This window comes from Homarus americanus, unplaced genomic scaffold (assembly GCF_018991925.1).
Source record: "Homarus americanus isolate GMGI-L3 unplaced genomic scaffold, GMGI_Hamer_2.0 scaffold4896, whole genome shotgun sequence".
NCBI lineage: Eukaryota > Metazoa > Arthropoda > Malacostraca > Decapoda > Nephropidae > Homarus > Homarus americanus.
In genome coordinates this window covers 9,036,051-9,061,335 of record NW_024749657.1, presented here as the reverse complement: position 1 = coordinate 9,061,335, position 25,285 = coordinate 9,036,051, and the positions used below count along the sequence as shown (strand labels likewise).

Sequence of the window (25,285 nt, the reverse complement as noted above, 5' to 3'; positions counted from 1 at the left end):
TAATGCCATTTAGTTGTTTATTAATGTTCATAACACTACAGTACAAATCTAACAAGGGAACCAGAGATGGCTTACCTCGCCTCAGCCACATTACAACAGGAAGCCCCACACTGGTGACATCTCACTGTTCACTCGTATTATTCCATGAGCCAATAAGAGTCCTACATAAAGAACCCCATACTAAATTTGACGAGTTTTTGTCCAGCGGTTTTTAAGTTAATGATAATTTAAATAATTAAATTTTGGGGGGTCATTGTAGTCTCGACCTTTGACCTATCAATGTAAAAAATATTATGTGGTAGGTACTCCAATGGCTCTTCACAATTAAATCCGAAATAAAATTTGACTTACGATTTTGTACATAATGTATAAATATGTATTTTGACATCCAAGCTCTTGTTATGTCCTTTTCTGGAGAAAATTTACATTATAAAGCATAAATAACAAATTTGGGGCAGCTTTTGTTAAGGATCTATTGTAATAAGTCCTCTTTTACTATTGTTTGTTCTGGAGTTAATGCAAAAAATATGATTTTTAAATTTTCAATAACCACAACCTTGATCTTAAGAAAAAAATCAGTGTTTACAGTACAGGTATACCCAATACACAGGTATCTCTCATTATATGAATGAATTAGGTTCCTGAAAAAACATTCGTTAAAGAATTTTCGCATAACGAATAAAAGAACATATAGAAAATAGGGTTCGGTTTTCCAATGACAAGAAAACCCCAATATCATACACAAAAAAAACATGAAATCAGGAAAAAAAAACCTACCTTACTAATGATAAATAGTACACAACTACAGTACCAGTACATACTGTAATTTACTACAGAACACATTAAAACTATTAATAACATACTACAGTATCTAAATGAAAATATGCAGCTAAAACCATGAAGGAAAAGCTAAATGAAAGTTTAATAGAGCCGCCATTTGCATAAATGCTGGTTGCGTCACATGTGGCTGCTCCCAAGCCTCGCCATAGCAATTCAGCCCAGCTAGGGACACCCCTCTGCCGACCCTTAGCAACGCTCCCCATCCCGCTCTCACACAAAGAAATGTTTATTTCATTTATATTTTAAGCCTTATGATTGTTATTTCTTTTACTTGCTATTTTTTTTACACATTTTGTATGTAGGATTGTGTGTGCATGTAAATGAGTAAAAAAGGAAAAAGTGAAGGAAGTTAAGCATATCTTCCTGAAATCATGAGTTGAAAAATAACCATAACATAACTCAACTCCTGCTAACTCTTGCTGGTGCATGAAGAAATGTTTATTTGATTTATGTTTTGACCTTATGAGAATTCTTTTTCTTTTGTACATTCTCTATGTACGATTGTGTGTGCATGTAACTGAATAGAAAAAAAAAATATATATATGAAAAAAGTTACAGTATGTTTATCTACCCAAAATTACGAGTTAAAAAATAACTATAACATAACTCCTACCTCAGCCTGGTAGGGAGAGCACTAGGGAGGGTGTGGCCGCCCCAGATGACTCCTGGGAACACATGATTTGAATTTTTGCCGGGACCCAAATTCATACAAGTGGGAAAGCTTTCATTACCCCCCCCCCCCAAAAAAAAAGAGGTGGTAATTTAGGAAATTCACAGGAGCAGATTTTCATATCTCAAATGTTTGCATAGCGAGGGATACCTGTACAGTAGTTCATCCATGATGGTGAGGAAAGAGGCACACAGACAAAGTCATCCTGACATCTCTCAATACTTCTTCAATGAAGTAGTCCTCTTCACTAGTGCATTTACAGGGGCTCATCATATAAACATTCCATAAATCATAACACAGTATTTGAGATGATTGTTTTAATATTGTTCTAATTTGATTCCATGGTATATTTGCTATTGCGAGTTTCCTTTTGTCAAATGTAAGCAGATACAGAGCTGCCACACTGCACAAAACCTAACGAGCCCCTGTAACACACTAGTGAAGGGGGCTGCACCTAGCAACCACAACTATATGCATCACATCATCCAGCGTAACAGGTTGTCTCCAGGTAATTCACTCTTACACTTGTGAATTCTGTGTAGGAGATGTAGGGTGGGTGGGTGGCTGGACAGAGAGGAATATTCAATCCCTCCACTTCAAGAGCACTGCATCACCTCACGCCCCTGTTAACACGTCAGTTTGCAACTTCACCGTAATTCCAATGTTATTTAGGTTCATGTGGTGTCGGGTTAATAAAACATTATTGTAATAAATTTTCCCAGCGCCCATAATGGGAACAGCTGACCAGCCAGCCAGCCCGGCACCCATAATGGGAACAGCTGACCAGCCAGCCAGCCCGGCACCCATAATGGGAACAGCTGGCCATCTGGTGGGATATTGGAGCTGTTTATGTAATATATAACTACTTTCTGAACAATATCTTTGTGTTACTGTATTTTTTAATGTACTTTTTGATGTACAATACTACATACAATATTAACTGTTTATTAAAGCAGTTTTGGAACAATTTAAGAATATTTTTTGGACTCTGGAACCTAACTCATAATTTCCATTTAAATAAATTAAACTAAAATTTGCGATTTGATAATTCACAATATCCAATGTACCTAACCCATGAATTATCATGACTCCATTGTATTCCACACATTGTCTCAGAAACACAAGACGGGTGACTGGTGAAATGCATGGGGCCCCAGTCCTATGAGGCCCAAACCTAATCTATCTTGATCCAACTTAACATGTTCTTTCCTAACCAATAGGATTCAGACCTATTTCCAATGCCTTACAATCCATTATTGTGTTCTAACTCTTCTAGGTTAATGCATTGTTGTCCTGGCTCCTCTTACTTAAGTTTTTCTCTATATCATACCTCAAGATTAACAGTTTACAATCTTTTGAGTCTATAAATTTTACCCAAGTTGAAGGGTGCAACTAGTACCTAAAGATAGGTACCCAATATCAGTAATAAAGAAAAAACTAGCTTGTGCTATCACCCATATTACATGGCTTTAGGCACTTAATTAATCCCAGGTAAATGGGAAAGGAATTAATTTTATATATGATAATCCTATGTGATAACCTAGGATCTTTGTCATGGGTCAGGATAACCGCAGCAAAACACATTTGTTATGACAGTAAGAGAAAATGACAGCAGAGAAGAGAGTCTATGTTTGCTCCAGCCATCCTGTATCATAGTGGGAAAAGGCTTGCAAGAGTAAGACAAAAAAATTGATGATTATAACACTGGTAAAAAACAAACTTGATAAATGCCTTTCTCTTTCAAGTTTGAGCACTATTTTCTTTCATATATCAAAGCCAAACATAGTAATCTAATACAAAATAAATTCTTCTACTACTGAAAAATGAAAATGATTACAACTATGACATGGAGGCTTCAATTATTAGCAGAGTGGCTAACAGAAGATTCATTCAAATAGTGATACTGTACTGTACAAGCATGAAATTGGCATGGATATCTTATATAAAATTCTTCAAATCCAGTCGATTAATCACTTGAAAATTCAAGATGGTTGCCAATATCCTTACTTTTGTCTCCTGTGGCACCCTTTTATTTAGACCATCAGACATAAATAACAACATTAACTATTATACGACAATTTTAGATATCTTTGTCCAGTTTATTTAATGTGTCTAAAACGTGATCACACATACTGTAGTACTTTCTTCTGTGTGACAACTGATGGGATGATATAACAAAAAACAATCCACTGATTCACCAGATGGAAAAACATACTGAATGGTGAATGAAAGTTGGTCAATTCTTCAAACATCAGGTGTAAAATCTAAACAAAATAAGTAGTCTGAAGTAGTTTGGAAACAATTGACAAAACCCTTTTCCTCATTATCAAAAAATGAGTTCATCACAACTAGTTGAGCTTTTAATTCACATAAGATTTTCTTTGTTTTTATTTCTAAATTGTGAAATGTGATTAGTCAGAAAAGGATCAAACTTGGCTATTAGTTCTAGAATACCTAGGTAGTTAGCATTATGTGGTGATCCTATTTGATTAGATCTTCTGCCTGGGAGATCTGGGACATTGAGTGCTCGCATTCAGACGGAAAGATACCAATAATAGTATTTCCACACTGGTTAATTTTTGGGAATACTGTTGTATCGACATATGTCATTTCATATACACATCGCTAAAAAATATAGGATGAAATTTTCATTATATGTCATTTGTTTCACATACTATACACATCATCTGCATCATCCACTGTTTTATACCAAGTTTGTGTGTATCCAAATACGATACATAAATAGTGGTAAAAACATCTAATAAAATGTAAAAATAACCATAATAAGTAATAAAAGTGACTTACAAGAGTTTAGTTTCTACCACACCAAAATACATCAGTCACCCCCAACACTACTGCATGCTAATGCCATTGTTATATGAGGCTATGAGGACCATACCTTTCTAAGTGCCAAAAAAGAAAAACACCAGAAAACTTGGTTAAAGTTTCGGAAAATGGAACTCACTACATCTCTTGAACGTACTCTGGATTATGTTGCCATAATCAGATAATTTCTGGACTTTGCTTCTGTCTTCAGACAGATGTCTGATATACATGGGGGATAGGGTGTTGATGATGCTGATCCATCTATGATGATAGTATCTGTCTCGGCATCTGGTTTCGTCACTTCATCTTTAAATATTTCAACCAGCTGGGACTTCCGACAAATACAGGTATGGAGTTCTCCATTGCCACTTAGGGAGGCAGGGGCTGACTGGTTCTCATGTATGAAGAATTAATGCAGATCACATTGTCTGCTCTGACATGAGATGAAGAGTTGAGAGTAGTAGTGGCAGTTGTCCTTCTGTACCTTATCTTTAAAAATGCAGGCAATTTCCTCATGTTTAAAGAAAGCAACTTGCTGGTAGAATAAGCATTGGTCTGTTCTCTCGAGTCACATCCATGAATAAATGGATTTATTCTTTACCTCTTGTGATGTGTACCAATCATAGTAGCACTGGTGAGGTCAACAATATCCTTAATATCTAACACAAAGAAGGCAGTTCACACCTCTTGATAGGGATTGCCCACCTCATGTGGTATAGTAAAAAGCTTCCCACTTTCTTGAAGTTTGTCGAGCGCTTTTGTCTCTATTACACCACTTGCTGGTTGTTGCATCTTTGGTTCCTGACACTGCCTTGAAACCAACAACAAGACAACTCACTTCTGACCCACCCATCATTAATCTTCTAAGTCCTGCTGGGTCCTCATTCAAGCCAACTACTTGTCCATCATCTCTGATGATTGCATTGTTTTGTTTGTGGGCTTGGTCGATAGCCAGTGCAGAGAACTCTCTTTTTAATTTATGCAAAACAAATTACTCTTGTAAATTTCTCTAGCCACTTCTGGATTTTGCTGGTCGAGAGGCATCATGTCACAGAGGTGAATCCGAAGCCATCATGCATAGTTCACACTGTTGTTTGTGAAGACATGGTATCAGTTCTGACAGTGCCTCACGATACAGTTCAAAGTCTGCTTCTCTGAATGACCGGATCAGGGTGAGAACTGTCAGCCTCACGGCTAACACAAAATTCCAGATCTGAAATTATGGGTTCTCGAGCCACAGGTTTATGATAGCAGAATTTGCTTCATCATTCTTATAAACAAAGAAATGGACACCAATGCTCATTCTATCAGCCAGTCAATTTATCTTTGGCAGGATAAATTGGTGGCCACTTAAATTTTCAAGTAAATAATTGAGTGGATTTAAAGAATTTCCATATAAGAATATCCATGCCAAGTTGCATGCTTGTATCACTATTTGAACAATTCTCCTAAAAAAAAGTCTGTTAGCTATCCTATTATACTGTATTCTAGAAACCAGTTTTAATGATACTGAAACATACTCTGCTGCTGAGTCTCTACCTCCGTTACATGAAACATATTTAAGGTCTGTTGAGCCGTGGTGTCACTAGTGGGGGCTGTAGATTCAAGAGTGTGGTAACCTCTTCCTGTAGTGTTGTCATCCTGAGTTGGTGGTTGTGGTGGAAGAACTTGAGGTGGTTGTTGGTGAGTGTGGTTGTGGTGTGGTTGTTGTTGTTGTTGTTGTTGTTGTTGTTGTTGTTGTTGTTGTTGTTGCTGTTGTTGTTGTTGTTGTTGCTGCTGCTGCTGCTGTTGTTGTTGTTGCTGTTGTGGTGGTGGATGAGTCTGCTGATGAAACTGTGGTAGTGCTGAAGCTGTTTCTGTTGCTGCAGTGACCACCTGGGCTTCTATGTCACACTTCTTTAACTTGTGTTGTTGTTGCAGGTGCTGGCGGACGCCTTGCAGCCATCTGTAATATAACTTGTTATGCAATATGGACTCACTGATTATGCCAGTGAAATATGGAACAAATTAATACATCTAAATAAATTCATGACAAATGAAGCAATAATGATAAATATGTCAATTGTAGATACAGTATACATATATGGACTTGAGTGTGGAAGTAAAATTTAAGAAAAAATGCAGTACAGTATAAATAAAAACCAAAAGCCTGGATATTTGTTTTTGCAAGCCCTATCTCACAAGACCTAAATCAAGAATACAGAATTTCCCCTCATTTGTTCTTAGTGTTGTAAAGGATGCATCTTGTTGTGGTGTACCCCTTCCACAATAGGATATACAGTAGCCATGTGAAGGTTAAGCACCCCAGCTTATGTCACCATCAAATTAAACACCCTAATGGTACTTGGTTAATCTTTGGATAAAATAAGCAGGAGTGCCTCATGATCATGGGATTTATCCCTGGCACTTTATATAATCCAGTACTGCATTACAATACAGCACAACCATATATAGTGATGAAAATATATCCTTTAGGATTAAATTGGCAGACTAGGTTGCTTATATCTGCAGTAATATTTAAAATGCAAATATCATTATATAACCTTGTTTTGTGCTCTTTTACTCAATGTATTTTGGGGATGAACATACTATTGGGTTGGGTGAAGTAACAGGGATAAATCCAATACATATCTTGAGTACTGTACTTGACAGTAGTTAGGCAATAACAGTAAATGAAGGAAGAGAATGTATTTGTTCTTGATTCTGGTCATCTTGCATTGTGATGTGAAAAAACTTCCATGAGTTGCTTGTTTTCTCTTTGTTCTGATGTGATAAAAACTAGTATAGTACTGTACATGCATCCATATAACAGCTTGAATGGCTAGTGTGAGATTTATTTTCAAAATTTCAATCTGGTCCGGGTAAAAAATTCAAAAGTTATGAAAGCCACAAGGCGAAAGAAAATTGACTACTAAAGAAGGGAAAGTATGTTTGGATGTTTGTACAGGCACCAACTTTATTTCCACCCAGTGTAAAATTTTTTTTAAGGAGTTTAACACAATTTAGTGGAATATAAATTAAAGAATGAGACTCTTGATTCTGTGGTATAAAGTTTTCTAGATTTAAAAAAAAAAAAAAAACCCTACTTTTCTGAAATCTTAAGTGAAGAAGTCAGTAGTATGAATACCAATGCAGTCTAACTCAATAACCTAAAGTATACCTCCTTGGTCCTCTCTACTTACCGGAACCATTTTCCACACAGGCGACACTTGTACTTGGATTCGGCACTATGGGTCTGCATATGTTTCTTCACACTGTCATGCCAGGAGAACTTCTTGCCACACAGATCACACATGTAAGGCTTCTCCCCAGTGTGAATTCTCATATGTTCATTGTAGTGAGCTCGGTGGTAAAATCGTTTAAAACAATGCTTACACTGAATGTTGTATCTGCAAATCAAATTAAATTACATTCATCAAGTATAAAGATAATTAACAAGATATAATGAACAGTCTCAAGATATTTCTACTTAATTTTTCTTGCACCTTTCTGTCATTTTCCACACCTCCTCCCCCTCCTTCAATGAGTGGGAAAGGAGTAAAGATAACTAATAAATAAATACATAATGGAGAAAACTATTAAGTAATCCAGATATTCTTAAGTTTTGCTCCATTTTAGAGGTCAGCTTAATTCCTCTTCACCAACAGTCAAAGTTAATTTTCTCCAAGATAAGAATAAATAGATGTAAATTCAAGATGATAGAGAAGTTGAAGCAAAGGTTTAACATAAAAAAGAAGACTCATCTGAAATTAACATATCACCTGCTCACCATACAATACAGTGCAGTAAGTAAAACGGGTGAACAGACTCACCATAGCTTAACCATCTTGATATCTATTCAACAATAATCAATATACAGTAAAACCTACATATATCCATTAGATGGGGCTCCACATTTAACAGACCCTCGATGTAACACACTTTCCTCTCCATATAGTCCGCTAAATAGAGGTTTCACTGTACACCATTTGTACGAGGTATGTTTTTCCATTAAAAACTGAGGCAGGTGAGTCAATTTTGCAAACTTATTATTACAGACAGACACAATTTCACAAAAACAAAGACAGATACAAATACAGTATAAGTATTGCTATATCCCAACGTAGCTGGGAAAAAAATATTTTTTTATTTTATAATTCAACAAGTAATGTGTGGAGGTCATAGATAAATTTTCAGAGAAATCAGTAAAAAATCAATAACACAACTCTTCCCTGGGTGGACAAAGATCAAGTGGTACAGGATGCTTATTTTAGTATGATATTACTATTTACACTATTAACAATCATTACTACTGCTCCACTTGTGCTTGGGGGTTGGAGGTAGAAACACATGGTGAAGTGAGTCAAGTCCAAGGGCGAGATTCTTACATCACAAAAGCTGAGAAGAGACTGGGAGGCTCTCCTGTGTGAGTGAGTGAAAAATAAATATCTAATTGACAACATAATCTTGCCAGGCCCACCCTTTTTATTCAAATAGGCCCACGTCATATTATGACGTGACCCAAAGCTCTACAGACAAACGTCATATGACGTGACCCAAAGCTCTACAGACACACGTCATATGAATTGACCTGAAGCTCTACAGATGCCTAGGGGTTAAAAATACTCAAAACTTTCTATTCCTTTCACCTCAATAATATTACTGTATTAGTGTGATTAACCACAGCTTATCTCCTTCACAAATCACTATGATATCAAGAACATTCAGTGTTGGGCCTTAGTTGTCAACCCTCAGACCTGAAGATGGCACATACTGTATCAACAAAATACCACACAGTGTATGTACAGTATTCTCCAGTGACAATAAATACTTTTACTTAATCTTCAACATTTCACTCCTCTCAGGCAATGTGGCCATGGCAGAAGAGTCTCTAGTCTGCCCCATCATTACAATACCTGTACATAATTCTTATTATTATCCAATCCCCCAGGCCTGAAAAGATACTCTTCTTCCCAGTGTCCCAAATCTCTGAGGGTTAAACTTCCTGCAAAATATCATACTAAGTTTATCTTCTTACTCCTTCTTTCCTATTTCATTTTCTTCCCTCTTTTCCCTTTCAAACCTAAATTTCTTGTTTTGGTTGTGACTTTCCTATTTTCCTAGTGTCTTGAAAACCAGGATATCAGACATTTTCCGACCCTACTCCTTCCCTGTTCACTATTTTAATATACAACTCTAACTTTCCTTCCTTCCCTAAAGACCTGTTAGAATACATCCCACGGTCAGGCATTCTTTTCTAACTTTCATACAATCTCACAACACTGCACATTTCAAAATGGGTCGGGACACTTACCTCTTTTCATGCTGTGATCGTATATGGCAGAGTAAAGTTGACTTATCTGTGAACACTCGTTGGCACTGATTGCACTCATACTTACAATCTGAAAAGTAAAAATAAATCATGAAATAAAAGATCCTAAAAACAGTGATTAGTGGTCATGCAATACACTCCTGAAAAAATATCATGCTAAGGGAAAAAAAGTTAAATTATTAATCCCATAGCAAAACATGTAAAAGTTCAGTATTGCAGACAGTATTATGAGTGAGATTATGCATAAAAATGATTAATAAAGAACTGTGTGTATGCATAAACAAAAAATGGAATTATTAATGCAAATACAAAGTTATAAAAAACACTGTAGTCCTGAATGTTCAAGAATTCACATTCAGATTTCAATATGTGAACCTATATTGTAGCTGGAGTTTGTATGTTTAGGTTCTCCATGCACTACTGTCACCCATACACTCCCATGCATGGTGTAATGGTGTTTATTCTATTACAACACAGTACTGTATATACAATATACAGTACAGAATATATGCAATATAAAGTCTCTCCTCGATTTATGACGGGGTTCCGGACCGACGACCAGGCCATAAGTCGAATTGGTCGTAAGTCGAATAGGCGAAAATAATACATAGAAAATCTAAAATGGGCGTCAGTACACAGCGCGATCACTAACGTCAGGACTCAAAAATACGTAATTTGAAAAATATTTTATGCGACTGCAGCGGTCGTAAGTCGGGTAGATCATAAGTCGAGGAGTACCTGTTCAGTGTCTCCCAGAATTTTAAGTCAATACTTCAGGAGGATATAGTGGAGGTCATTTCCAGCCTAAAATGTTGTACAGAAAAACCTTTATACACAGCATCAGGCCAGATGGTCTGTGTTCATACATGCAGTTGAAGGTCTGTGTGTGGATGTCGTGTGGTATGTGCACTCCTGTGGTTCAATTCTCGGGCCCTCCCAGTTCACCCAGCTGTAAATTGATCATCACTGACCCAGAAATGAAATGTGTTTTGTGAAGAGTTCCCTAATTGGTGAATACAGTATTGTAAAAACAAAATCATGGTGAGTGAGAGTGCATTAACTGAGGAATACTTGACTTCACATACTACAGACATGGAATACTTGACTTCACATACTACAGACATGGTATACTTGACTTCACATACTACAGACATGGAATACTTGACTTCACATACTACAGACATGGAATACTTGACTTCACATACTACAGACATGCTTCTACACACAAAAATTATAAGCTTTCACTCAAGTTGAATTATATGACACTGTACAAAAGCATAGCACCATACTTTCATGCTTCTTGATGTGTTGCTTGAGGTTAAAAGGTTTCTTGAAGTATGCATGGCAATAGGGGCAGGTGTGAAGGGACAGGTCATGGCAGTTCATGTGCTTCTTGAGGTGATTCTCCTGTAAGGACAAGAAATTCTTAGTGAACACATTTGTCATCCTTGGTTTTGTATCTTTTGACAATGTAAATCACAACTAATGGAATAATTACCGAAAGAATAAATAGTGTCAAGGGTTCGAGCCTTGGCCCGGACACACGTGAGAAGGGTGTTATCCAGTGTGACCCTCACTACCAAACACCACAGGTTTCCCGGTCCCCAGTTTCCTCCTGTACTAACACTGGATAAACCGCTCAAACGGCTAGTAAACTGATAAGTGGCGAATATGATAAAAAAATAAAAATAAAAAAAATAATGAAATTCATTTTCATAATCATATTGGAACCAAGTTACTCATCAACCCCTCCCTCCTCGTTTTAGAGTGTGAGATGAGCTGAATCTGGAGCTCTTGATCATAATGGATTGATTTTAAGGTTACGGTATTTCATTCTTGACAGCAAGTCTTAAGCCGTCTCCCTTTTTTTAGTACAATAACTTTTTACCAAATATTTATTCCTCAGGTGCCTGATATGAAGATCAAGGATAATCTTATTATTAAATATATTCAAGTTTAGATCTAAGTAACAGGTTGGGACCACATTTTATTCCTGGGGTGGGGAAACTCTTGAGGTCAGAGGGCCAGATTGTTTCAGGGGCACACTCGAGAAATCAACCAAAGCTGCGCAAGGAAACATCCTACGTATATGTGTCAGATGTGCAGCGTACAAATCTGTTTCATACCGTGTTTCAAGATGTATCACACTGAAGAGCACTTTTGAAACAAGTAGTGAAGAGTATCTAGTTCAAATAGTGTCTTAAAGTATACCCTAAGTATAGAAATAAGTGCCTAAGTATGCAAAAAAAAGAAAAAAAGGAGAGAAAAAAGATGCATTTTGTGGAGAATAATGAGAGTGCGCCATTTGACAGCTGGGGGGGGGGGGGGCCAAGTCAGCTGAAGAGCGGTGTTACCATATCTTCACCAAATTATATATAAATTATGTAATAAGCAAGTTTTTATAACTTTATAATGTAGACTAAGTGAGTGAGTGAGCAGTGGGCAGGTGGGTTTTTTCACACACGGCAGCCCAACCACGCCAGAAAATAGCGTCACGCACCAGGGCATTTAAATGTAAGTAAATATTGTTTGTTGTTATTTTTGTGTTCTGAGGAGTAATTGGGGGCATGACACTAAAGCTGGACCACTACCCTGGAACATCATCCTAATGCAGTATTATAAGTGAGTCTTATAATAGTGTATATAAATCCTCTAAATTTCATCTACCGGGTAAATCTACCAATAAATTCTATACCCCCATAAGTCTCCCACGAAAGGAAAAAAACACACAAAAACAACACCGAATTCGAGTATGGTCAGGGACCCTCGGCAAGCCAGGCCACAGTTTCCCCACCCCTGTTTTATCCCATGGACTCACTGACAACACAGAGTTGATTGATTCCTATTATTAAACTTTCCTCAAATAAATTAATATCAATAATATCAGCAACTGTGAGAAACAAACTCATGGCAAAACACACAAGAGCCCACAACTCACCCCAACAAATCTCTCCTTACATACAGTACAAGCAACATTCTTGGGCTTCCCAGAAGAGTCTGAGTCAGACTTCTTCTTTCTTTTCTTCTTAGCAACCTGCACTGGTGCTGTCTCCATCTCCTTTGAATTAAAAACAAATTAACACTGATAAGTTAGTTACAACTGCATCTGTCAATGAATGATTGATGTGTTATAATGTACACAGTAAAGTAAATGTCAACAGAAAATCTTCTCTATGAAATAATCTATTTTACCAAAATATTTAGTATGCTAAATATGAAATTTACGATCAGATAATAGTTTTATTTTATTCAATTTTCTACATACTGTATTATGTGAGAGTAAATGAGGACAATTGGACAACCAGGTAAACAGATGAGTGACTGTGTGTGTGGTGATGTGAGTGATGAATCTACTTGTATTCACCTGAGTTTAAGGAGTAGATTGTAGGAGAATGATGACACATTGAAAGATTATGTGTAAGCTTAATAAAATGGAATGTTAAGAGAACAATGAAGCAAGTTAGTGTACAGGTATGTATGAGTACATATAAAGAGCATAATTCTCACTAAATTTTTAATTAATATATTCCAATTACTGGATAAAACCCTAACCATTGGTTGTGACATGGGCTGAAGCGATGGGTCACAAGGGCGGTAAAAAATTCCCAAAATTTCCAGCATGCGCTGCACCTGATCTTCCTTAATGTTGAATTCCTTAGTGAGCTGCTCTACCCTGGCATTGATGTCCCATGGCCCTGTGGCTGATGTCCTGTTGCTCGTGGCACACACTGCTCCCTCCTGAAATATTTAAATCAAATAAAGAAGCATTAATCTTTTCTAAAAAAAATAAAAAACCCTAAAATATTTATGGAAAAAAAAGGAATTCCATTTTATAGGTGAGGGAGTGAAATGAATGACCTATTGCTAACACCACTATACCAGAGGGCTTATTATGCTAAGCAGCAAAAAAAGTGTTTTCCATGCATACAACATTTGTGCTACAAACAGCTCTTTTCCCAGGTATGTTAGGGTTTCAAATTTCAGGTACAGTAGTAAGGGGTAAGTTATCTTGATGATTAGTGGAGCTTCTGGTCAGGAGTCAAAACTATCAGACAGCCTCATGTATTAAATACCACCTTCAACAACACTATGATTCATGCCTTGATCCTCTAAATTCCCAGTGACAAGCAGATGGGCAGTAATGCATTTGAAATTACAGTAAGTCCTCGTTTAGCGTTGCCCAAAATAATGTTGTTTCATTACTGTACAATGTCGCTACTCTTTAGATACCAATAATTCGGTTGACGTCACGACGACTCAATATAACGTTGTGTTTAGCGTCGTCACAGACTACTTTTTACGGCACATCACCCCGTCTCATCTTGGCGCGCTAATTCTCTCTCGTCTTGGCTCACTGCCTCTCACTCGCAGAACGTCACAGCGTCCCCAAGCGTTGTCAGTCTTTGTTGGGCTTCCACAGCGTTTGTGCATGTTTAAGTGTTTTAGCTATTAAAACTGTACTCTAACTATTCAAAATGGCTTCCAAGCACCCATCAAGTGCTACTGATGCTAGTGTCATGAATAAGCAACGTAAGACCATTAACCTTGCTACGAAAATGGAGGTTTTAAACCGGGAGGAGGAGTCACCCGCCGGGTCTCAGTGACTCGCCATCCTCCTCCTCCGCTCCACTACCCACCACACACTCGCATTTTTATGTTATATTTAACTAGTTTTTGTAATCATTAGTGAAGAAGAGAAATACTGTAGTAGATTTACTCCAAATGTGTTTGAAAGCGTGAATTTGTTTGTGACTTCGACGGTATATATTTTTTATTTCAAACTTTTTTCCACTCATACTTGAAAGTCAATGTTTTTAAGCAGTTATATCTTTACATACTTTAAATTTGGCATTGAAGTGAGCCAGATCTGGGTATCTTTAACAGTGGCCATACACAACAGTGTGATCAGTTATAAATCTCTTAAATATGAATTAGTTAACCCGACCTCTGTAGACTGAGCCGTGGTGAGCACCTGGCTTGTTGACACCAAGTGACCAGTAGACATCATCATTAAACTTAAGAAACATTGTACTTTGATTGATATTACAATCCTGTATAGTGGAACAGCTGTTGTGAACTTAAGATAAAACAAAGAGAACAAATCACAACTGTTAATAAAAAAAAAAAATTAGGAGACCCAAACTTAAACCCGGGGATTTCAAGTCAAATAACCTGGCTTAGAGACTTATTCCACAGGTAGAATTTTTATAATAATAAACTATTCATCATTATTTAAGATCATGATGAGTTTCCAAATGTTTGTATATTTGCTTAAATAATAATGAAGAAAATTTTATGTGAGAATCTGGTGGCAGCTGTGGTTGTAGTTAAGTTACCAATTCATTAATATAATTTTCTTCATTATTTAAGCAAATATACAAACATTTGGAAACTTATCATGATCTTAAATAACGATGAACAGTTTATTATTATAAAAATTCTACCTTTTGCATTGTTTAATAGTTATCCTGACAGTGATACAGCTAAAAATAGATCCACCAACCACAATCACCATTACATACAGCCTTACTTTACCAAGTATTCCCACGTAAAATTGCGAGTACGAGACCCAGGTTGGGGTTGCTGGATCTTTGGCTGACTGTACATAAGTGCTGCACTGTTTACTTAGCATCCCCCTCTATCACTTCTGCCACCTACCATACCTCTGTTGCCTACTACGATGCTTCAGTCTTTGCCTGCAGTGCTGGTAAGTGTTATTTTTTGAAAATGAGTAATTACATGTATTATTGTTGGGGGGGAGGGGTGCCTCGATAAGTTGGAATTTCAGATTATTCAGCAAGGCCAGAGCCCCATATGTACAGAGTTATCAAGGGTTTACTAATAAGAAAAAGAAAGCAAGTTTCAAAGTACTGTAACAAGAAAAATGAAAGCAAATTTGAAGACAACAGATCCAAATGACAGAAAGGTATAGAAAGTAGCCTGGGGCACTTCTTTTATTTACAATTTTCCTCCTTGAGTGAGACAAGTATCCTGTGTCATACAAGAAGGTTGTTAAGGTCATGAACGAGATTTCTAAAATTATAATTCTGACATACACTGCCTCAAGATCCACCCTTTACCCTCTGAAACAGCAGATTCCTGGGTTTAAACCTTTGAAGTTGTAATTCTAACTACTGTATATAGCTTTCTCATATGGTGCAGCAGACATCTTATGCCCAGCTCGGAATGGTCATGCACAAAAAAGTAATGCCACACACCCAAACCTCATGGGTCTCACTAACCTGACAGCCAGTACAAATAACACTGAGCTGAGAGACGGCTCCTTCACGCAGGGAGGCCTGTTCTTGAATCACGATGGCTCCCATTGACCCCGTGCACCGGTGCATCATTCCGATCATCTCACTCAGGTTTGTCATGTCCATTATTCGGTACCCAACAGCTGGTATCACATCATCGACGACACCCTCTGGGATGAGAGTTGCTGGCTCGCAGTGCTCTGAGGCTTTGAGCAACTGACCCAATAGATTTTCCTTTTGTGATTCATTCTGCATGGTGATTGATGGACCAGATATTTGACGAACAGAAAGAACACTGTCTGGAATTATAAAATTTTCTCCCTCTTCTGTTTTGGGGAAAGGAGCCAGTTTTGTTTCCCTTTTCTTCTTCCTTTTGCTAACTTTCTTTGTGTCATCAATGGTCATATCATGGTGCTGCTGATTGGGGGTTGTGCCTCTACTTCTTCTGCTTCTTAGCACCAGAGTTGGTTTTTGATCCTTTTTAGTTCTAATTTCTTCTTCTAAGGTCTTACTGCTTTGATGATCCATATTATCAAACTGCTGATGATCAGTTACCCCCGATATGATGGAAGCCGCCCTCATGACGTCTGAATGTTCTGTGTTCTGGTTCTGTCCACAATCTCTGTCCATTTTCTCAATCTTGGGATTGCCGAGACTAGCAAGAGTCAGTGCAACTTCACTGTCTGTGTCTGTTGAAGTGTGGTATACTGCTGACATGGAAAGTTGTGCCATGTTTGCTACAGTAGTAACAGAGTTATCATAACAGGAAGTTGAAATAAGGCTAAACTCTGTTCCAATTGGCATCATATTGGACGACTGGTCACCAACTTTTGTAAAGGTGCTACCATCTCTGTTCTCAAGGACAATATTAGGACTCACTCCATCACCTGCATTAATATGTTCAATAACCATTCCTTCTGAACTAGGCTCTTTCTTCTGAGGATGATGTAAGACATACAAAGGATGAGACATTTCCTGAGTTGGATGAGTGTACACAGTTTCATTGACAGAAGCTTGTAGTAAGTCCACTCCTTCATTATTCTTCTCCCCTATGCCTTTGGGTAAGGGAACAGGCACTATAGAATCAAAAGGCACAATGTTACCAGCTGGAACTTCATAGACCATTATTGGGGCTGGGTGAAGACTATCATAGTAGTGCTGTGTGTCTAGGGGCAGGGCTCCTCCACCACTGGTAATGCTGCTGAGCTGTAAGTCTTGTGGGTCGTGGGCTTCATGAGCTGTCTGCTGGCTAGGAAAACTGGGCAGCTTGATAGTTTTATCTGCACTGAGAACCCCAGATGCATCTTCTAACAAGTTGGCCTGAGGAAGGAGAACTTTGTAAATTATATTTACTAAATTCTTTGTATAAGAGACATCAAGACTGACATAACACATATCCTAGTATAATCAGAAGAAGTAATTACAACCCCTCCTAGTAGCCAAAGCCACAGGAAGTGATGGCCTGGCGATCAGACAAACGCTTCTCCCTCCTGTTTAAATGTTGCTGGGTAGTTTTGAAACTACTGTATTGTGGTTGGCAATGTTGCATTGTATCAATATCAGCCTTTATTGGCTTTGGCTCCAGCTACTAGGGGGGTTAGCAATTACTGCTTCTGACAAGACATGGCTCTCAAGCTATCCATGAGAATTGGTACTGATACAAGTCAAAAAGTCGATACCAATACCTATGGCATTTTTACACATACAATTCTGGATGTGTGTGTAAATATGTATGTTGGAATATAGTTTTATAATAATGTTTGTACTGTACAGGTACAGTATATGTATGTCTGCATGAGGTACAGGGGGAGGATGCCCCTGGCTTTACTAATACACAAGGATACTACCAACACTGACCTGTACCCGAATCTTCAAGGAGAGATTGACATTGAGTTTTTACTGTTGTATCTGCTCTAGTTATAAACTTCTGGCTAGGTGAGGAAGGAAAGACAAGTACTGTAGTGACAAGGAATCTGTGATGTATCAGGTTAAAAGGTTAGGTTGTGAGACATGCTTGTAGGGGTGGTATCGTGACAGGTAACAACATAAGGGAGAGAAGCACTGAGAATAGTCTGGTTATATTGTATGTACCTGATGCGTAATAACTTGTACATCTTGATTTGGGTCCATATCTGTTATCTCCCCATCCATGGTGAGAGCGTCTTCATTATTTATAGCAAGAGGGTCAGATACCTGAGTGTGGTCATTACTGACTTGGTGTATATCACTATCTGTCAACCTCAATTCTTCACCATTAACTGACATAGAGCTGTTAACTTGGTGAAGTTGTCCACCAACCCTATGCATATCTTGGGTGACATGATGTAAGTCTTCTTGAACTGGTTGTATCTCCTCACTGATTGGTCTTATTCCAGCATCTACTGGTCTCAGGTCAATCACCGAAGGAAGGTCATGCTTCCGAGAGGATGTGGTTTGAAGTTCTGGTGATAGAGATCCAGTCGTGACGCTGGCAAGAGGCTGATGATCCATCCTGAAATAAGATCTACAATTGGCACAAAACACAATATCATATACAACACACTCAATATAAAACTGATCTGTCTAATAACCTAAGAGGAAGCAAGTGAACATCTAAACGTTATGTTCATCTGGATCCACAGTTTTGTTGTCCATCTGTAAGGTAAAGCAGGTTCTTCCCCAAACATCTGCATGAAGAGTGGCAAGGCAATTACTAAAATCATCAGGTGATGTAGTTGTGTCAATGGTGATCAAATATACTGATGTAATCATAATGGAATGTCCTGTTCCTAACTATAAAAAGTTTACCTTATCTATGTTTTTGGTGTTTAGTTTGTGATGGTGTTGTTTTCAGTGTTCAGATGAGGAGGGATCCATAAACTCAAAAGCAATTCTTAACATTTTTACAAGTTAGGAAATATTAAGTAAGGTTTTCAAAGGTTTGTCTGGTGTTCTCTTTAGTATTTTACCCCACATGTTCCTTCTACTTCAAAGCACAGCCCACTTTTAACAACTAATATTGTGGGTAATTTTATCAGTTAAAATGCTCAAAAAATATAAATTACAAACAAATGTTACATGACTAAATATATTGTAGAATTAGGTGTTGGCAACTGCTAAATATTAACCATCGGCAAAAATGTTAGCTAATAGGAAGCTAATCTAACCTAATGCAACCAAACCTTAACTAACCCATCCTAACCTAACCTAACCACTTGCCTCCTAAGCTATTAAGTGGAGCCATGGTGAGGTGTGGCCGCCAGCTGACCCTCCCACCACCACACTGTAAACAAGGCCACAGCCACCACACTGTAAACAAGGGCCACAGAGACCAGCTTTGACGAGAGTGATTCTAATTGATGTGTTCTTTAAAGCCCCAGATCAAGGTTCTTTAATTTATATTGCTTACTATTATAATATTAGCTCAGGTATAAGTAAAAGCAACTCACGGTGAAGTCTGATAAGCTTGTCCTGATTTAATTTATGGAAAATTTCGTGTTTCGGTCGCCACGGGGAAGGACGAGAACACGGGACTGACAGATGCATAGTGTTGACATACTATCTTTTTAATGTTTACAAGAGAATAAATGATAGGGAGAGAATATGTAACAAAATATTAATATTAATAATATTTTTATAAGAAAATTTGAATTTGTTTGATAGCAGCAGCAATGTGTTGATACTGTTTTATAAGAAGGCTAGAGAGGTAGTATGTAAACAACGTATTCATTCACATGGTGATATAAAGTACAAGTATATTAATATTTAATTCATATTTCTAGGTGTTAATACATATAGAAATTACCATAATTTAATAGGATCAAGTTTCAACAATGGATCTTTAAATTGAATTTTAATTAAATTTAATATTACCTTAATCCTCTTCGCCACAGATCGGCTCGTTAGCCGCTTGGACGGTCGATCACGTCTCTTTTGTGCACTGTTGGCAAGTACTGGTTCTAGAATGTATCTATACTTGTGCCAGTGTTGGTCAAGTTTGGGTTTGAATGAGAGCACTCTTGGTGCCGTCAATTTTACTTACTTTTATCCTATTCACTATTGATCGGCTCGTTAGCCGTTTGGACGATCGGACACGTCTCTGTTACGCACTGTTGGCAAGTACTGGGCATGCCCCGGCTCCTGAATGTACCTGATCCTGCTCCAGTGTTGGTCAAGTCTGGTCTTGAAAGAGCTCACACTCGGTGCCGTCACAACACTTACAACGCTCTCTGTCAGATAGTCCTTGGATTGTTCCATGTCGGCACTCCTATACACGTTTACTTCGTAGTAGATGTTCCATCATGGCATCTCTTATAATGCTCTCTTGCACTTTATACACTATGCTAGTCAAACTCACTGATATATAATTATTCGTGGACTGGCGATCTCCCTGCTGTAATATAGCACCCACTTAGGCCATTTTCCAGTCACTGGGGACCTTTTACTCATCCAAGCAGCTGTTACTTACTTTTTACTTCGATCGTCTTCGCCACTTATTGGCTCGTTAGCCGTTTGTGCCGAACAAGATCTTAAGGGGCTCAGCTACAGAAGGATCTCTATCAGCCTCAAGGGTGGTCGAAGACATGGCTGCTAAGGTTCAATGTCACGACTCGCGAAGTATAAGAGGATGCACCGAGGGCATACCAACAGTAAGGACGCGTATAACATGTCCCAACGGGAGGAAGAAACTGCATTAATAGAGACTGAATATGAAAAAGACCTGGGTGTGTACGTCGACAATGAACTGAAGTTCTCGGGTCACTGTGAGAAGAAGGTGAATCAAGCAACTAAACTAGTAGGTCGTATAAAAAGGTCGTAACGATCTTCAAGAGTGATGTGCTTCCCCGCCTGGAGTTCTGTCACCCCGTCTGGTCCCAGAAATATGCTAGAGACTGTCAGTTGATTGAAAATGTCCAAATGAGGGCCACCAGACTGGTGCCTGCTCTACAGAACCTCAGTTACCCAGAGATTAGAACGCCTGTAACTACCTAGCTTATAGTATACAGACGGGCAAGGGGTGACCTTATTGAAGTTTATAAACATCTCACAGGGCACTACTCAGTCGAGTGTCCATACCTGGAGCTGGTGGACGTTTCAGCCCCACAAGGGGTCACATGCAGCTCAAGGCTGAAGAAGCCACAACTCCAGAAAACTGTGAGGGGTGTGGGGTTCAAGATGTTTGGTTCACACTCAGGATTGGATGGAGAAAGGAAACTCACGATGTGCTCTCTATATACATGTTGTATTGGATGTACAATGCAGCTTGGTGCTGGGAAGGCAGCATGGTTACAAGCGTGATGTAGAGAGAGCTGGTTGGTGAGGACGCTCAGAGAAGGACAGCTTGTGGGTCGCCATGCTCGCCAGCGGGAGAGAGGACCGCCAGGCAGGCGGAGGAGCGAGGACCGCCAGGCAGGAGGAGGTGTTGCTGGCTGGTTGGTGTAGGTAGAGAGAGAGACAGATCACCACGAGGTCAGGTCTTAAATAGCGGGGGTAGGCGTGGCTTAGCAGTTGACCCCCGCTCCGTGGTGTATGGCGGCGCTGGTTGACCTAGACCACGAGGCATACACTGGGGAATTGGTGGGGTCGGCTAGGCAGCGACAAACAGCGTTTGTAGGGGAGAATTCCACTACAGGGGTAACTTTTTCTGGGTGAGAGTTGTAAACTCTTGCAACGACCTGCCAGAGAGTGTTGTGACAGCACCGAGTGTGAGCCCTTTGAAGACCAGACTTTACCAACACTGGAATAAGTTCTGATACATTCAGGAGCCAGTGCATGCCCAGTAGGCCTACTTGCCAACAGTGTGTAAGAGACGTGACCGACCGCCCAAGCGGCTAACGAACCGATGAGTGGGGAAGAGGATAAAAGTAAAAGTAAGCTCGTTGGACAACTCTCTGGGGAATAAACAGTTCGCTTAAAAACTGTAATATCATAGCACACATATTGTGAGCAAGGATTGCATGATAAAAACATTTCTAATTTTCCAGGGGGTGTAAGTGCACTTCTTTGCACTCCCTGCGGACGCCCATGCATGTGTGTAAATGTAGTCAGTACAAATAGGCTAATATTATAAGTACTGTTATTTTACAAATATAATTAAGGACTATACATAAAGTTTGCATGTTTTCTAGCAAATAAAATGTGCATGTGCATGATAACAGTATTTTTCTTTGCCTAAAAACGGATATAATGGAATAGAAACAAGTCACTTTTGAAATAGGAGTGAACCTAACAGAACCTAATCAAGTCTAATTTAGTTTGTTGCGACCAAACCTAACTTATCGTAGTTTAACCTAATTTAACCTAACGAAACCTAATCTAATCTAATCTAACCTAACCTAACCAAACCTAATCTAATCTAACCTAACCTAACACTCAACCAAACCCAATCTAATCTAACCTAGTCAAACCTAATCTAGCTTAACCTTACCTACTTAACCTAACCTAACCTAACCAAACCAATGCACTAATTAAGTTTCCTAATAATCATGATTCCATTTAATCTTATCAAGTTTTGCTAATAATCTATAACGTAAAATCATTTTTGTAAAAAATTACAAAAGTTCCATTGTGTGAACTTTTTGTAAATAAATTTTCTTTAGCTAAGGTTAATTTCTCTAATATAACTTGATCTGTCCTGAATTTAATACATGATGATTATTCTATACACAACAACAAGAACAACATTATTATTATTATTATTATTATTATTATTGTTATTATTATTATTATTATTATTATTATTATTATTATTATTATTATTATTATTATTATTATTATTGTTATTATTATTATTATTATTATTATTATTACTGAATTTCGAAAATTTTATCTTTGCAATCGATAGTTCAGACAATTCTAAGACACTTTTCTTCAATAAAGTTTCCCTCGCAAACGACGTATATTCTTGGTTTTATTATTGTTATTATTTATTGTTATTGTTAGCCATTTAATTAAAGTGATACTCGTTTGGTCTATTTAATACTACGCTAACACATTTAATCTCATTCAACGTTATTTAATTCCCGCATTTAATCTCATTCATAGTCATTTAATACCAGCATTTAATCTCTTTCAAATTTATTTAAGATCTCGGTCATGAAATTAGTTATATCCATTTTCTATGATGCGATAAAAGAAAATGGACTTTTAAAGGGAAGACTTCTTTATACTTTTATTATGGTTGTATGCTATGGCAATCATTTTACTTTGGTGTACTTTATTTTATTTTTGTTATTCTCTTCGACACTGATCGGCCTGTTATTCACTTGGAAAGTCGGTCAAGTGTCTGTTAGGTACTGTTGTCAGTGTGGGCATGTACTGGCTCTCTGTTACGCACTGTTGCCAAGCATGGGCGTCCGCAGTTTTTTTTTTCAGGGGTTTCAGGACTTAAGGGTGCACGAAGCAAGACAAGACCTGCCATATCAGTTTATTCAAAACAGGTATAATACGTCCATATAAAAATATGATAAAGCAGGGGCGGATCCAGGAATTCAAAAAGAAGTTTTGGGTCGGGTAACTTGCCGAGCAAAGAGAGCCCAAACAGCTGGGGTGTTGGGGGGGAGGGGGTGGGGGGTCGCTGTAAGCGTCTCCCTTTTATGATCTGACCAATATCATGGGCATTTTGAGACCATTTTGAAACCAGATGCACTTGATATTAGGAGATATTCTGAGGTCAATAGTAATTACTTTTTACAATGCAAAAATACCGGCGTACAATACCTCATTAAAGAAAAGTATTGGATTTTCTGATGAAAAAAGGGGGGAGGGACCCGGACCCAGGACCACTCTGGATCCGCCCTTGTAAAGTATAATCAAGTTACTTCCGAGTACTGTACTATACAATCAGCAATATCACTTATCAGTGTTATCACCAAATTATTAATGACTAAAATTATCCTAGAATTAACCTTAATCATTAAAAACTAACGAACTGCGCTTGAAAACAACCCGACCATTAATACTACCATGAGAGCGCTTGTCTTGGTAAACAAATCCACCTAATTCCTTTACTAAATTCTACAACACAAGGCCTCAAAATCACTCACACTCATCTTGCCTCCTGAGCCATAACTTTTATTTTTATTCTCTTCGCCACTGATCGGCTCGTCAGGCGCTTGGGCGGTCGGTCACGTCTCTGTGACACACAAGAGAATCCATGGTGAGGTGGAGGTACCAGCTGACTCTCCCACCAGCACACCAGTTTGGACGAAAGCGACTTCTATTGCGGCATTGTTTAATGTTTCAGATCAAGGTTATTTAATTTATATTGGTTACTATCATAAATTAGCTCAGGTACACTCACCACAAAATGTTCTCAAACAGCTGGGCACGACAGACTTCAGAATGAACACTATGGCTAGTGTCATCTCCGAGTGGTTGGTGTGCCTGTTTGCAAAGTGACTCTCAATATTTCGTAATAATATATGTTGCTCGTCTTTATAGTATTCATAGGCGAAAAGAAACGATTAAATTTGCAATAAAACTTTCTTGGAGAGCAATGTTCAAATTTCTCGTTCGTTTTGTCATATTGTATGACCCATAGAACGTTCGAGAACTTTTTGTGGCGAGTGTACAAGTCAAAGCAACTCACGGTGAAGTCTGATAAGCTTGTCCTGATTTAATTTACGGAAAATTTCGTGTTTCGGTCGCCACGGGGAAGGACGAGAACACGGGACTGACAGATGCATAGTGTTGACATACTATCTTTTTAATGTTTACAAGAGAATAAATGATAGGGAGAGAATATGTAACAAAATATTGATATTAATAATATTATTATAAGAAAACGTGAATTTGTTTGATAGCAGCAGCAATGTGTTGATACTACTTTATAAGGCGAATGAGATCGTATTTTAAAGTACGTACACATTCACATAATGATATAAAGTATGTATATTCATATTGGAATTCATATTTTTAGATGTTAATAATGCAAAAAATATACCATAATTTTATAGAATCCAGTTTCAACAATGGATATTTATCATATAATATATAAATAATACAGTGGCATTCCCGTGTTCATTATTTTTACTATACTTATCCTCTTGGCCACTAATCGACTCGTGGGGCGCTTTGGGCGGTAACACCAACAATACCGATGAAATAGACAAAGAAGCGAGGTTAATATCATTGATGGGGTGCTGAATATACCAGAACCTCCTCCCTTCCCCTCCCTCTTGCCCACTCCACCATCTTTCCCCTCTCCTCAAACATTCTTTCCCTCCCCTTTCACCCACTCGCCTTCCTCCCCAACTCCCCAATCCTCTCCCTCTCATTTCCCCCTCACTTTTCACTCACCCCATCCCACTCTTTTACTCACTCCATTCACTTCTCTCCCTCACCTCTCCAAGGACCATAAGTCTGTTTGGGTGAAGGTGAGGGTGTGAGATGTGAGCTGTG

General features: G+C 38.2%; 1 protein-coding gene across 3 annotated transcripts; it reads right to left on the bottom strand.

Moving 5' to 3' along the window:
- On the bottom strand, positions 1-19,422 carry LOC121853425. 3 transcript variants are annotated; one of them, XM_042347528.1, is made up of 9 exons: positions 19,333-19,422; positions 17,996-18,395; positions 15,890-17,224; positions 13,200-13,385; positions 12,586-12,705; positions 10,937-11,054; positions 9,630-9,717; positions 7,519-7,725; positions 1-6,281 (listed from the first exon to the last, which is right to left on the bottom strand). In XM_042347528.1, exons 2-9 carry the CDS (start codon positions 18,392-18,394, stop codon positions 5,837-5,839), a joined length of 2,898 nt encoding a protein of 965 aa, XP_042203462.1. In that variant the 5' UTR covers position 18,395; positions 19,333-19,422; the 3' UTR covers positions 1-5,836. The 3 variants fall into 3 exon arrangements, with proteins under 3 accessions (XP_042203462.1, XP_042203464.1, XP_042203463.1); XM_042347530.1 differs by having other exon boundaries at positions 18,203-18,395; XM_042347529.1 differs by lacking the exon at positions 19,333-19,422 and adding an exon at positions 19,103-19,191.
- Between the last annotated feature and the right edge of the window lie 5,863 nt (positions 19,423-25,285).

Bases quoted from the DNA above. Each gene is read 5' to 3' on its own strand.
- LOC121853425 (XM_042347528.1), bottom strand. From the start codon at position 18,394: ATGGATCATCAGCCTCTTGCCAGCGTCACGACTGGATCTCTATCACCA. The intron at 13,386-15,889 runs GTTAGTGAGACC...TAAATATTTCAG, and splicing joins TTATTTGTACTGGCTGTCAG to GAGGGAGCAGTGTGTGCCAC. The intron at 6,282-7,518 runs GTAAGTAGAGAG...GTTATATTACAG, and splicing joins CTGTGTGGAAAATGGTTCCG to ATGGCTGCAAGGCGTCCGCC.